General features: G+C 39.8%; 1 protein-coding gene across 1 annotated transcript in view; it reads right to left on the bottom strand.

Moving 5' to 3' along the window:
* Positions 1-3,812: 3,812 nt before the first annotated feature.
* The window catches only part of pdlim2 (PDZ and LIM domain 2 (mystique)), a 30,937-nt gene continuing 19,850 nt past the window's right edge, over positions 3,813-14,899 (bottom strand). Inside the window, exons 7-10 of the mRNA XM_079222066.1 lie at positions 10,659-10,777; positions 6,322-6,470; positions 5,455-5,566; positions 3,813-4,967 (exon numbers count right to left, since the gene is read on the bottom strand). Coding sequence (XP_079078192.1) covers positions 4,775-4,967; positions 5,455-5,566; positions 6,322-6,470; positions 10,659-10,777 — 573 coding nt within the window. The 3' untranslated portion in view covers positions 3,813-4,774. The remainder of the gene's footprint in view (positions 4,968-5,454; positions 5,567-6,321; positions 6,471-10,658; positions 10,778-14,899) is intronic.

Genomic DNA, 14,899 nt, shown 5'->3' on the forward strand with positions numbered 1-14,899 from the left:
TCTGGTTTCAGTTTAAAGTTAAGAGCTATGGTGCTGAGGTCATTCAAATCCATCTACTTAAAATAAGTATAAAGGTATTCACTCAAAACAGGTGCAAAAATTCCAAATGCCAGAATATTTGTGTGGGTGACCAATAGTAAAAAAAGATGAAGAAAAAAATGGTTTAATTATCTGCAAGTTTCAACAGTTATGATTAGTTTGATATTGTCTGGAGCAAAAATATATCTACATATTAAATGTTGATCACAAAAAATTGGAAAGTTCATAATGTATTCTTGAAAAGAAAAAGTAAATTCTAGTTTAAAACAAGTACTTTATTAAAAACAGCACAGAGATGACACGGATGATGCGGAATATGGACTATAATGTATTTTTAAAGATATAAAAGATGATTCGTGTTCCACAGCGCGGGTGTTTATCTATGTAGTACCAGAGTAAGACACTAGTCAAGTTTTTCTGGTCTTCCCGCCTTTTTTAGCCTTCTTGTTTTTGCACTTGTTCTTACTCTGGTGACATTTATTTACATGCGTCTACCATTTTATTCATATATTACACTGCTTTTGTGAACCTAAGACCTTTGGTAAACCAATTTCCATCACCAAAACCGATGTACCACATGAGTAAAGTTATGTTTTCACAACAAATATGAAACATTTCCAAAATCAAGATTACATTTTTCAGCTTTAGTCATATTTTCTCTTTACACTTGTGCCTTAGGACAATGGTGCCTCATTATATAGACTGCTGAGATTATTCTGTAATTTTTGATATACAACACATGTATGTATCATATGCAAGTGACTTTAAAAAGGGAAATTAAAGAATTATGTAAAATCGAGAAAATGACCCCAGAGTGTTAAGGACTTGCGAGTACTGTAGCCTGGCTAAAATAGATTAAATTCCATAGCCTATAGAAAAACTAGAGAAAATACATACTTTGTAATACATAAAGGGATCACTCAATACTGTAATAAATGGAAAACCCATGTGACACATTTAGGCATATTGAAATAAATGCATAGTTATTGACTGCATGTTTATATCACCCAACTAATACAATGAAATCTAATTTCTATCATATTTCTCCACAACAACAAATGCCTTTATATGTAAACATGAATTGTATTGTCTATAACATCATTTTACATCCTTTACTAGGTTTAGAAGCACTTTTAAAACTGGATCAATGCTGCCCTCTCTTGTTAGCAGAGTGAATTATATGAATATGGTTTAAAGTGATCTTTGTACAGTATGATTCTAGTTGGACTGCTCTTTGTTAGCATCCCATTCAATATTTAGAGTTCCTAAAAGACAATCCAAGTTATAACTCGCCCTGCTTATGAGTTACATAATTGCACACCAACTGTCAGATGCTGGTGACTTGTCAAACCTGTCTTCTAAGAACAGGGATACGCACTCCATCGTTAATGCTGTAAATCTACAGCAGCAGTCGTTCATATGGTTACTAAGTATTTAGGTAACAGTCTGAATGACAAATCAGCAGATCATGAAAGCGATAAAGTGGGAATCTGAACAGGAATTCAGATTGACGAACAACGTTGTACAACTTTTGGTCTTTTTTTTTATTTTATCCGTTTACCTTGCTGGCTGCTGACATGACAATGTTTGGTTGGCAGATTCTCAAACTTGAACATGCCTCCTTTTTGTTAAATAAAAAAATGGCATTGGTCAATGTTACACTGAAACTTTGTGTCCCTCTGTTCTGGAAATCTATCGGCAAAATACAGGGGAATAATGATATGGTCTGTAATGTTTTACTTACTTAATGGTTGCAAAATTTTACATTCAGAAATGTACATTTTCTAAACCAGCAACTAATCGTAATACATTTAAGAAGTTAATTGAGCTTCATACTAAGACAATATCTTAAAATAAATATATAAAACGTAAACGGCCACTAACTTTTAATTCATTTATTTATGTTGATCCCTGGCATTATTTATTTAATTTTGTGAAATTGTATGATTTTTTCATTTGTAAGGCAAATGTAAGGCGTTTGCCTTACATTTACTCATGTATCTGTTTGATTTGAATTAGTTTATTTAGCTCACTATTGTTTTTGTTGTTTTCCTCAGGTGAAAGTAATCTTCATCTTCCAATCAAACATTTTTAAAGTACAAAAATGGTACATTAACTAACTCGCCTGCTTTGGTATGCTAAACTGAGTGTGTTCTCCTTTTATCTTGTTCTTAAAGCTTACGTACCGTTTGTCACCTCCAGCACTTTTTAAATATCAATGCACCCGAGAATGGGTTTAAAATTGTTAACTAATTTGCAGCAACATCAACAGCTTTGGCTTTTAAACACACTGGATGTAATGCATGTCAGGCTGTGAACTATCATAATAGTCTCATTTTAGTCCTCCAACATAAGACAGAAGTTTGTTTTGTGTGCAACAGTTCCAGCTGTTGACAGTATGAGCCATTGTAAAATGTAAAAGGGGCATTTGAGTTCAAGCACACATCTGTCGTAGCAAGCACAAGCAACAAATCTGTCCGGTGAAGCACCACTCCATGGCAACGCTGTGTTGATGAGGCCTCAAGTCTTCCATTTAAACATCAGTGTGATAACCTTGCAACGCTGTGATGTGTTCTTGCTGCTGGCTTATTCACATGTTTTGACTACAATACGTCATCATTGCCATTCCAAACTAGTGTTAAATCTTCTCTATGGACAGCATACGTGATGAGTCCATGCAACAGTCTTGTTTTGTTGCCAACAGATGTAAAACATGGTCCATTTAGGATTGTGATCATATTTTAAACTTTTATCATTAAAGTCCCTGAAGTGAAATTGTAAGAACTTCATTCTTACTCTGCAGTTTATAATATTGTTTTTTAAATAAATGGATCTAACAAATGAAACACTGATCCAGATAATTATAACAAAATATAAATTAGGCCATCAAATGATCAGTACATACCTCTTGTTCCGTGAGATAATTTGATGAACTACAGCTTTCTACTAATAATGCAAAATCAGCAAGTTGAGATTTGAAAGTGGCGAGGGCAAACCATGTAGTTGGGTCTTCCGTTTCTATCCATTACAGACAAAATAGCAGTTCTCATGGGATTTATTTCCAGAGCATCCCACTCATGCAGCTGTTGCCACAGTCCTCTGTACTAGATGTAAATGTGTGGTAATAATAAGTTATTTGTAACACACTTTTCATTTATAAAAAAAAAAAAAAAAAAAAAAAAAAAAAAAAATCAGTGTGTTTACCTAGACACCCGTGTTGCCAAAAGACAGACACAAGTAACAACCGCACAACTTTTTTTCTTGTGTTTCTTAAGGCGTTTCTTACGTAATCAGGTATTAATTTGCATGCCTGTTTAAAAAAAAAAAAAAAACCTCAAATAAGGTCATATCTTATTACACACAGTAAGACAGATGGTTAACGATTTATCGTCACACATTGTAAGTGGGACATTTTCACAGCAGATATTTTGACAAGTCACTGCAGGAAAAACTGTAACTAAAAACTTTGATAATGTCTGCACCCCACCTACAGGGCCCTGAGATCATTAATGTAATTAGTTACACCTGTTTTACTGCTAAGTGACAACAAAAGGTCAGCTTTGACAAAAGGCCTATTCAACTTAAAAGACAGTTAAATGAGTCAAATATTTGTCATACTTGTATGGCAAAGGGACACAAAACTATTGTTTTAAAGTCGATACAAATGTGTGAAGACAGGGCAGACATCATTAAAAAGTAAAGGGCCAGTAACGATCTAGGAAGACATGTATGCTTAGGATTCCAACACAGTCATTGCCAATGAAGAAGCTTTAGGTTGTGCGATTTTATTAAGTGCCACAAGTAATGCGAACAATAAAGTTTATCTCCGAGTATTGCTGTAACTGGACAGGTGTAGTATCAATTATTTTCACACTAAATGTCCTGTGCATACATTAGGCATTTTAAATGGTGAACATTATAGAATACAGTTCAATCACAAAAACATCAAAAATATTTGTATATATATATATATTCAATTCATTTAAAGTCCCTCATAAACAAAACGAGTCAGCAAATATGTATTTTTTCATTATTTCTATTATATATTCTGCTTACAAAAGAAATAGAAAAACTCAAGGGCTTTTGGCCTGACTAGCGCAAAATTCACAAACTCCTTTGTATCGGTAATAACTTGGACCCTCCTCTTCTTTCTCTCTCTCTCTCTCTCTCTCTCTCTCTCATGCACACAGTCTCTCACGCACACACACACACGGAAATCATGCAGAAGCCACCACACTTCTGCATGTGAAAGCATGCATCCATACACACCCACACAGCACCGTGCGTACAGTACATTTTGAAAATGGCATGCAGTGTAGGTGAGATTTTGGTCCCTTTGTGTCAGCAGGCGATTCAAATGATCATCCAGATCCTCAGAGAGCCAGTCCTGTTCAGTTTGTCTAAAGCGTTGGTGTTATGTAAATCTGGCCTTAGCACAATGGGATGTGGCTTGAGTCCATGGCAGCTGTGCATCAATAGAGCTAAGAATAATCTAAAGAGACCGTGGAGGACGGGTCATATGAAAAACAAAGCCCCAATGCTCATATAAGAAAGTTAATCATAATATTGCAATGTATGGTTAAATGTGATCGGAAAAGAACATCCTCTGCCATTTCGTAGACCAGTGTCCACCTCCACGCCCCATCCCAAGGTCTATAACTGAGTCACATGGTGTGGAGCTTCAGAAGGACAAGCGGCACTCAACGTCCAGAGCTGGGCAGGTGTGGAATGGCACTCATTGGCGCGGGGACACAGTGGCTTGAGGGGAACTTCCTAGGTCTTGGTACCTCTGTTTGGCATGCTTCTCACAGTACATCACATCTCCGACACTAAAGTGACCTCTCATCTTGAGGTTAAGACCGCAATCTGTGCAAGTGTAGCACTCTGAATGGCGGAAGCGGTCGTCTGCAATGCGCACGGCCAGTGTGCTGTAAAGAATTGAAAAACAGGACGATCAGACAACAGGGTGAATGTCATCGGAAATTGAGGCAAATCAATCAACTCAAGATTTGCAAAGGTTAGCACTGATTATATAAATAAATAAATAGTTTTTACAATGCAGTTTCACCCGTCTCAAACAAGTGTCAATAATTGAACTCAGGCAGATAACATATGTATCATGACACTAAAATTAAAACAAAACATTGCATCTGCTTTAGAAATGAATAAAAAACTGCCCCACTGGCCAATTTGCTTTACTTAGTATAAAAGCTTAGTAATAAACTCAATTATAAACACTCAAACATATAAAAAAAAGAAAAAAAAAAAAAAAAAAAAAAAAAAAAAAAAAATCACACCAACACTTAATATCATACGCTACTCTCCATGTGGAACATACTTTACTGCAGGGCAAATTATTTTAATGTCTCACACATCTATGTTACTCCAGTGAACGTGTAACTACAGGGAACTTACACAATGCTGGTGCCGCATTTCTCACAGGTGTGGTTTCTTTTTACTCCTCCCACTGATGCACTTTGTTTGGGGAAGTTGGGCGAAAGTTTCCCTGGGAACTGCAGGGCTGCCTCTGGAGTCAAAAACACACATGAACGGAGCCGCTGAGAGGGATGTTGTGACAGGATCTCTGTTCATCACATCAACACCGTGTTGGCCTTCACTGCTTCTGTCAGCGCAGCTTGTTTGTGTTTCCCACTCGTCATCACAAGCTCATCACCCATGGGACACGCTCCATGAAATGCGTTTCCACACATTGGCCATTATTATGTCACGAAAGAATGTTAGTGCTATCTCGATGCATTTGTCCCGCCATTTATCAAAAGCAGAGGGGTGGGAAAAGGATGCATTCCATGATATGCTGTACATAATTTGAACTGCACACTGGAGAGCTTTTCTCTCAATCCTGCACGAGTGATGGCCATATGGCAACAATGCATTTTTAAGGGATGATTTAAAAATGGAGAGGTGCCACCAAAACAACTGTGAGTGATGTCATTTTATGTTGCATTTGACAGAATAACAAATCCTGACCAGCTCGTGCAAAGGGGTTATTAAGATAAAGATCAGTCTAGATGTTAAAACAATGTATGCAATCCTGCCAAGCTCCCCCATTCAAACACATCCATGTACTTGTCATCTTGAGTAGGGGTGTACTGAACACATTATTTAACCTAATATATTTTGCAGGATCAAAATGACCGATTATTTTAAATTCCCAGTATATGCATGATAATAGTTGGGCAACTGTTGAGTACTGCATGCTACATAGACAGCAATTCTCTCTTTATTTGTGTACATTTGTTTGTAATGTCAAGTGAGTCTAACCTTTCTCATCTGCCTCCAGGACCTCTTGCAGCATTTTAAAGGTGTTGGACTGACGAGGCGCCGTGCGGGACTCCTTATTCTCCTGAATCATCTTGTACACCTCTGAGTCCCTGTCAAACTTCTGCATGGTAAAGTCCGAGCTTGAACTGCTGTAGAAGGACGAAATATGAACATAAAATCACTGGCTGTCAGTTATCACATTCACGAAAGTCATACCTCAACATCTTGGTCACGTGTTTGGCAGAAAATGTACGTTTATGAAATACTTGAGTCTGGTTTCACTGAATCCAGAGGAAATGAAGGAAGAGGCAGCAGCTGGCTTTGACCTCCGCACATCAAGTAGATTGCACACCACAGGCAAGAGGCCAAACAGTGTCCAATCGCACATCATTCCCCCAAACAGGACCCCATCATATCCCCTTACAAGAGGCACTGCTACCTATGTAGACTGTGCAAAATCTTTGCAATACAAGAGCAGTTAAAATCTTTTCAGCAACCATCATTGTGCAAATTAATTAGAAAGTCCTACTGAATGCCCAGACTATAGCTTTGAACCTTGAACTGATAGTCTACCTGTCAATGCACAGGAGGGGGAAGGCGGAAAGAGGAAGCTTTCACCTCTGAGTAAATACTGATAATTCATTAAGACATTTGAAAGAACAACAGTGGCTCTCTTTGCAAGCAAATTATATATCCCGGTTCTGGTGGAAAAGCAGTTATTTTTCACAGCTTCAAGCACTACTGAAGAAATGCATCCATTAAAATGTGGACTTCAAGTAAAACATATAGACACAAAGTCTGTTCTTATGTCAATGTATTTCTCTGGAGGGAGCTGGTGAGCGTTTGCCGTCAGTAGGAACTGGTTGGCCCGGTACACTGGCCGAGCCAGGTGTGGTTGGATGCCTTCCACCTGGAGCCAACTTGTCTGTCAACTTAACCTGACCGACTGTCCCTCCACTTGTCACAAACACATCTGCCCAAATATGTACTCTTTGACCGACACCTGTGCTGTGAAGAATCTGCTAAGAGGCAATGACCTAAACCGTCATCATAGAAACTGTTATTGTGACTTAATATGTAAACCTTTTGGCATCACAGAGTTATACTGCTGTACAACGAAGAAAAAACAAACAAAAAAACAAAAAAAACAAAAAACAAGGAGCTTGACAGTGACGGATTTTCAACAAACTAATTATGTTGAGTCTCTACTCTTGTTAACTAGATCTGAAATAAGTATATAGCATAAGCTTTTGCTCGGACGAACAGAGTAGGAATAGTAGTGCTTTTTACACCAACTACTTTACCGGAATAAATCATTTGACAAATCAACGAGTCACATCACATTTTGTTTTAAAGCCTTTGAAGTCTGTGATATTTATGAACCGCAGACCTCCGCAAATACTTGGTGTCTTTTCTAGTGAGGTTTGTGCTGCTGCAATTTTCAAATCTTGCTTGTTTTAGGCTTTTGTCTTCAATCTGTCAGACACATGCTCAATTGGATTACAATCAGATGACAGACTTGGCCAGTCCAAAATATGTAACAGTTTAAAAAAAAAAAAAAAATCCCTGGATGCTTTGGTTTTATGTTTAGGACCCCTCTTCTGCTGCGTTGGCCTATCACAAAGGAAATGGATGCCTAAAGGCAGCACGTTCACCTCATAGTAAATGTTATATTTTAATAGAACATATAAATAAACATATACATATCAATAAAAGTGTCATTGTCCTCTTGTACGTACAACATTCATCAAAGTGTTGCATATAAAACAACATCTCACATGTTCATAAGCTTCATGCTTGGCTGTGTACGTGTATTGTTACTGCCGCATTTCAGCTTCAGGCTTGCCGCTAAATGAACATAGCTGAAACAGGAGATGGCAAACAGACAAACACATGACCGAGGCAAACCCGCAGACCTTTTCCTCTGAGTCACAAAACATGGTTCAAATTGAAAACAGACCTCTAAAGCAAACTGTCCAAGTTATGCACATGCTCAGCAGCTCCACCCTGAGCCATCCATTTCTGCCTCGCTCACCATCCCTTTTGAAATTGCGTTCTCAAACCAAATGGAAAGTCAAGGTCAAACGGAAGGAAAACAAACAGAAGTGTGGGTGAGAGGGGACAAGCGTGCATCTGAACAAGCAGTCGGGTGCACACACAATTACAGTGGAAGCATTTTCAAAAGTATCATGTATCAGTAGGTCATCTGAGAATTGTGCGTTAAAATGTTGTAACATCTACACAATGTAGATGAATGTGTTGCTGTGCACAGACTGCAATGATAACGTTCTAGTCATAGCACACGAGCGTAGCCAAAACATACAAGATCACAACCACAAACAAATTCCAACCACATTTCTCAAACAGTCTTACTTGCTGTTCAACAAATAAACCACAGTTGGTACATCCTGACAAAAGAAATACAAATGACAACTCACCTCAAACAGAACGAGAGAGGGAATAAAGAAAGATAGCTCAGCTATTCTTTCCAGTAACCGACCCTGTATTTTAATGCTGTAGCAACTCAGAACAGATAAACGGAGAAAAAAACAATATTAGATGCCGAACACACACCTCTAGCTACCAGACGAGACAGAAAAACAAGAATCTGACTGAAAGGTGTGCCTCTGGGGTAAAACTCATTGGACATGCGACATGGAGGGGTGTGTATATGGGTGTCACTGAGTGTGTGATTGGCTGTGGAGGAGCTGGGAGAGGCTTGGTGTCCAAGCTGGGGGCTCAGACTGGGGGCCAATCAGAGGGAGAAGTAAAAATCTGACTTTTGGGGGAATATGGGGTGTTTGGATTATGACTGCAGTTGCTGACACGTCATATCACTAGCTGTGGTTATTCAGGGAGGAACTGGGGCCAAAGTCAACCATCCTTCACTGTGAAAACACAGGCGCCAGGCTCTCTAGCAGAAGGAGTGGACACAGGATTGTGTGCGAGACTAAAAGATGATTTTATTTCTGCTGAGCCAAAACAAACTTTGGTGAGTTTGAGTGAATCCAAAAAATGTTCAGAGGGCAGCACCTGCCCGCTATATGCTGTCAAATTACAGCTGCATGACCTCAGAGGGGGCGCAGCAGGAAACATCAAACTGCAGTGCAGACGGGGGACACAATATAGTGTTTCTCAAAGGCTGAAAGTTAATTTGTTGTTGTTGACTCAGAGTGCAGCTGCAAACAGCTCAAAGCACCGACGGTCAGCTGCAACACAGCAGTGAATTAAAAAGCTGACCAACAGTTGTGCACTAAATGAATGCGTTGACCGACGTATCAATCCATTTGCTCTTTCAACTGATTTTCCACACAGACCTTTGAAAAGAAAAATTACAATGATACAAAGGAATGTTTCCAGAAGAGATTTCTAATCAGCTGAATTCCAAATATGGGTAAAACAGCAATATCATCACCAGTGAAATAACCTCATGTAATCCAGCACAATATCCCTGCAATAAAACATACTTTTGTCAGCCTTATGGAGACCATTTTATTTTGAGAGAGCAGTTGACTCAACCATTGCGTTGTTAGAAGAGATTACACACTTCCATTAAAAAAAAAAAATTCTGAAGTAAATACGGACTCAAACATTAACCGAATGCATTTTCCGTACAAAAGGCAGTTAGTACTAGACTATAGTGAAAGCTTCCCTTATACTCTTTCCTTTGTGTACAAAATGACTATTGGCAAGCACCAGAACATTTTAACTTCTAGGCTCGAGTCTGAGTGAGTAACCCCTTCTGGCCTATATAGACGGCACTGAATGTCTGCCTGAACAATACACACAAGGTTAGATAGGACACCATCCTGGTACTGTGAATATGTGGACGCTTTAGACTGTGCTTTACACTTCTGAAGAGTGACTAGTTTTATGGGCTAAAATACAGAAAAATATATCGGTAGTTCTGCATGTTGTGTATTCTGTGGAATGTAAAATCATTTGGTTCGTATTCAAGCATGCAATTAAAGTACAGCGTGTCTTTTTTCCACTATTTCAATAGTTACAGTACAAGTAATGACTGATTTGGAATAGCTTGTTCATGATTCACTAAAACAAAAGATTAAAACGTAAAGATTAGAGGTGTGTATCCATAGCAGACTGCGGTCACTTTTTTCCCCATCATTCAGGTGAACAAATTATAATCACAACAGTGCACCAATCTGTAGCTTTGTGTACTTTTATCATCACGTTTGTCTTGTTGTCTGTTGATTGTAATGCGTGTCAAGATGGATGCCTTGCTTTCTATTGCAAACCAAGTCTACCTACGGGTACAAATAAAGTAACCCAACCTTCTTGTCATATTTTATTGGTACACAATTGTGAGTGGTCTTTACCTGCGACGAGGGGACATGGGTACGTCCCGATCAATGGGGCTGTGGGGCGAGTAGCGTCCTGGTGGGGTCGGGGTTCTGCTGGACACAGAATTATTCCTGTAGTCTGAAGGGGAGAACTCCTGTGTAGGAAGAGGAAAGAGTCAACAAAAGAAAGACTGAAAGTGAGCATGAAAGTCAAACAACATGCAGCAGCTGAAATCAAGTTTGTAGTTCCGAGTTGAGGAATCTATTGAGAAAGTGTTTAAGTGCTTAGACCATGATGCAATGTTACTGTAAAAAAGTTACAATAAGAGCAATGGCATGATCTGTAGACTAGAGAAGCAGGAATTCACAAGCAGTATTTTTAGATTGCTGCTACTCCAAGCAGCGTATTGGCACTGAACAAATGTAGCGTCCTTGTTCAACGGGCTTGTTTCAGTAAGCTCTAAATCTGAGGGCTGCACTGTGTGACAAGTCTGAATAATTGTGACACACTATTGCGTAGGATATATTCCATCAGGATCAAAACGAGAGATGTATCAGCAGACTAAAATCAGCTCCAGATGAATAAACACGACATACAGAATAACACAGATCCTTTTTAATTCTTAGTCAGATGATTTGACTGAAACCTGGAGAAGTTTTTTCAGTGCAGAACGAACAATAGACTTCGTCATCGTTTGATTGTATGTGATTGTATTGCACGAGTCACGCCCAACATTCCTCTACTGCAGGCTGATCCGTCTCAACAGTCACAGCCACCCACATCATCATTTTGTGTTTTTCTTCATTACCATTTATATCAGAGCTGTACTACAGCCCATCAGCTGATATATTGTGTGGCAACAGATGTTTGGCACTGACTCCAGTGTTGTTCTGATGGGAAAGACAGAGCCAGCATGTACTTCAATGGTTTCCAGATGTTGTGCAATTCTCGGTTATTCATGGTAGTTATAAACACTGTCCATCGCCACGGAATGAGGAGACATTCCACACGGCCAGAACCTCTTTGAGCCAAACTGAACACTTACAGTAATGTACAAACAATAGTGTAATTCAGGAAGGAAAGTCTTAAGTTATTAAGTGAGTGTTTGACTTTTGACAGAAGAGGGCGCTGCAATCCTACTGTACACAAGAAGCTCATAAACTAAGGCCAAAGACATTTTTTTATTGGAGCTGTTCTTAGAAGAAACCAAAAGGCAGGATACACAGCTACAACACTGCGGACAAAGGTTGATTTATTCAACTTTAATTACATCATAAGAGTGCAGGAGTGAGCAACTAGTGAAAGTGACCTCAGGCACATGTTTACACTAAACACTCGGCACACCTGGACTAAGTCTGCACAGCACATAACTCAACCCAGACACTTTTACGGTCAGGAATTCCAACAAACTAATTGTTTTTAACCACAACACTGTCTGGCATCTAATCATGTCCACCTGCAATACTGACCACATACTGATCACAGAAAGCACTCTTGCACTTCTGCAATTTTCAATCCATCAAAATTACTTTAAAAAAAAGAAAGAAACCTGAAACATTTTCACAACTCCCAGTTTGCTGGGAAACAAAGCCATTACTTTATTTTAGATCTGTGCATAGTCCAGGAAAGCATTGAGTTTGAATCAAACAGCCCACAGACAGCTCAGGGAGTACAGCTTCCACAATTGGGCTCACTGAGTTTTTTTTCCCCTCAACCGTCACCAGCTGGCATCGGTGTTACACAGGCTCCATCCAAGGAAGAAGTGTCTCCACCCAGGTCTTTCAACTGGTACATGACTGAGACTCAAGTTTGAGGTGATGCTGGAACTCCATGCAGACACAGTGGCACTGATGGAGTCAAAGATTTGCATTTCCAATGCAAGCACCCGCTTCCAATTCAGAAACTCTTTGAACAATGTCTCTGTTCTCAATTGAATCCAATTTTCCTCTTCTTTTTCCTTAGTGAGTGGGTAGATTAGTAGTGCGTGCCAGGAAGCCTTTACCAGAAATGATCATTGGGACGCCTCCTTGCGATTCCTCTCAGGATAAACCCAGTATGATAACCACAGGCTCATAAGATCACATATTCTTTATCATCAGAGTTCAAGAATAGAGACATCCATGTCCTCTCCTGCTGTGAACCAATCTCACGGGCATATGCCTGATAGACACATGCTTTCGGGAAGACCTAGTGAAGCCACACAGTATGTGCAGATGAATCCACACTTATGCAAACCAAGCCTTTGTTATACAAGTATCTGGCTACTGAATGTAGATCTTCATGGTCTCCAACCGCAGAAGAATTACAGATAAAATCACAACTCTGATCTATGAGACTCAAAAGGAATGCAATGAAGTAAAGAAAAACAAAAGGGAGGAGGGAGAGGATAAAACAGCACTTCACTGTGACGGTGAGAATGCAGCTGTGAATGAGCTTGACCTTAGTAAGTACAAAAAAAAAGTGGTCTACCAGAGCAGTTCCTCACCACCATCATCATCCCCTTGACAGTGTCCAATGCCAGCCTTTTAAGCAGTGACATGTCATGCTGGTAACGGCCTAAACTGGGATCTCCAAAATATCTTTGTTCTAAAATCATCACTGAGCCATTGTAAACAATTACACACAGCTGATCTTAGAGCTACAATGCATAAAACACTTGGTTTACTGCACAATGTCACATACATAAACAAACCTAAAGAGTAGTACCCAGTGTGGCCCAGGAAAGCCCACTATGTTGTCTAAAATGGAGGCACGTTTCAGAGATGGGAGAGACAACTAGAGAAAACAGCCAATTCTTCCCGTTTCCTCTGGCTGGCAAGAAGAGGACGCTTGGATTAAAGCTGTGCAGAACTGGAGCCCACAGACATTTGGGCAAGTAAATGGTATGCTGGTCTTGAGCTGCATAGACAATAACATATCTAACCTAAAAGTCTGCCGCTTTAAGTTTTGCACTTTTGTAGGTAAATTTGTGAATTCATGCACATTCACACCTCACTTATAGGTTCAGAAAACTCCATCAGCTTCTTAATGAGCAATGGGATATATTATACACATGAGAAAATTCTGTATGCGTTTGTTCAAGATTGTTTCACTGTGGATGGGGTTCAGTTGGGAAATGGTGAGGTCACCTGCCATTTCAGTGCACCAATTAGGATTTGGCAACATTTTAATCCAAATCTGATGCCAGTATTTGGTTGTTTGCTAATGTTGCCAGGCCACTGTTAATCAAACCCACACAGTCCTGATGGAGAGTTTTTTGTGTTAACCTCTTAATAAATACCAATGGATTTTCTTTTCCAAACATTAACTTTGGTTATTACTTATTTAGTGAGAGAAATGCTTCAAATTTAATACCAAGTTTTCAGAGGGTTTAATGTTGAAATTGCCAACTTTCTGGATGATGTGTACAGCAAGACATCTGCAGCAAAGATGGCAGACAAGTTGTGGAAGGTTGTGTTGAAACCTGCAGTTTATTTAAAATTTCCATCTATCCGTTTTGTATAACTGCTTTATTCTTGGAAGGGGCAAGGGGACTGGAACCTATCCCAGCATGCATTGAGCGAGAAACAGGGTACGCCATGGATGTAGAAAGGGAACTGGATACAGTGTTTATTAAGCCTAGTTTATGGTTCTCCGTCACGTCGACGTGACGCCGTCGTTGAGCATTCGAAGTTCTGCGTCGAGGGACCGCGTTGCTCTGCAGTTAACCGCCATGCCACCAGGGGGGTGTGTCTGTGGTTTCAGGGGTTATAGCCGAATTCCGGTCACAGTAAACAATGGCGACCAAGTTGGAGCGGCTGCATTAAAGTTGGAGCTCATCAATATTGAAGAGCAAATGCTTATATTGTAAATGTTGAAGCGCAGGCGACAGAGAAGACGTTTGCCGAGGTGGTCTGTACGACCACTAACCGGTCGAGGCTGGGAAAAAGCAACTGCCGGAAATTACGTTCTGAGCGGACCAATCACAGCGCTTGCGGTCCGTGTCAACGCGACGCGTAGTTGGGATTTTTTAGAGGTGCGCGTCAGGCTACGGCGTAGGGGTCTGCGTCGACCTGACGGAAAACCATAAACTAGGCTTTATTATGAAAGTTGCTCAGTGGCCCATGAAGCCAAAATGGCTTTGCTGACAATTATACAGTTGCCCAGATCTTTCCCAAAGGTTCCGCATCAATGGGTCAAGAGAGCAATTGCACCAGCGTTTCCTTTAACCTAGCCTCCTGGCTGCTCAGTCCTATGCTCATTCACCTGAACAGAGGGAAAATAATAACTCTGGATG

This window comes from Taurulus bubalis (genome assembly GCF_910589615.1).
Source record: "Taurulus bubalis genome assembly, chromosome: 8".
Lineage (NCBI taxonomy): Eukaryota > Metazoa > Chordata > Actinopteri > Perciformes > Cottidae > Taurulus > Taurulus bubalis.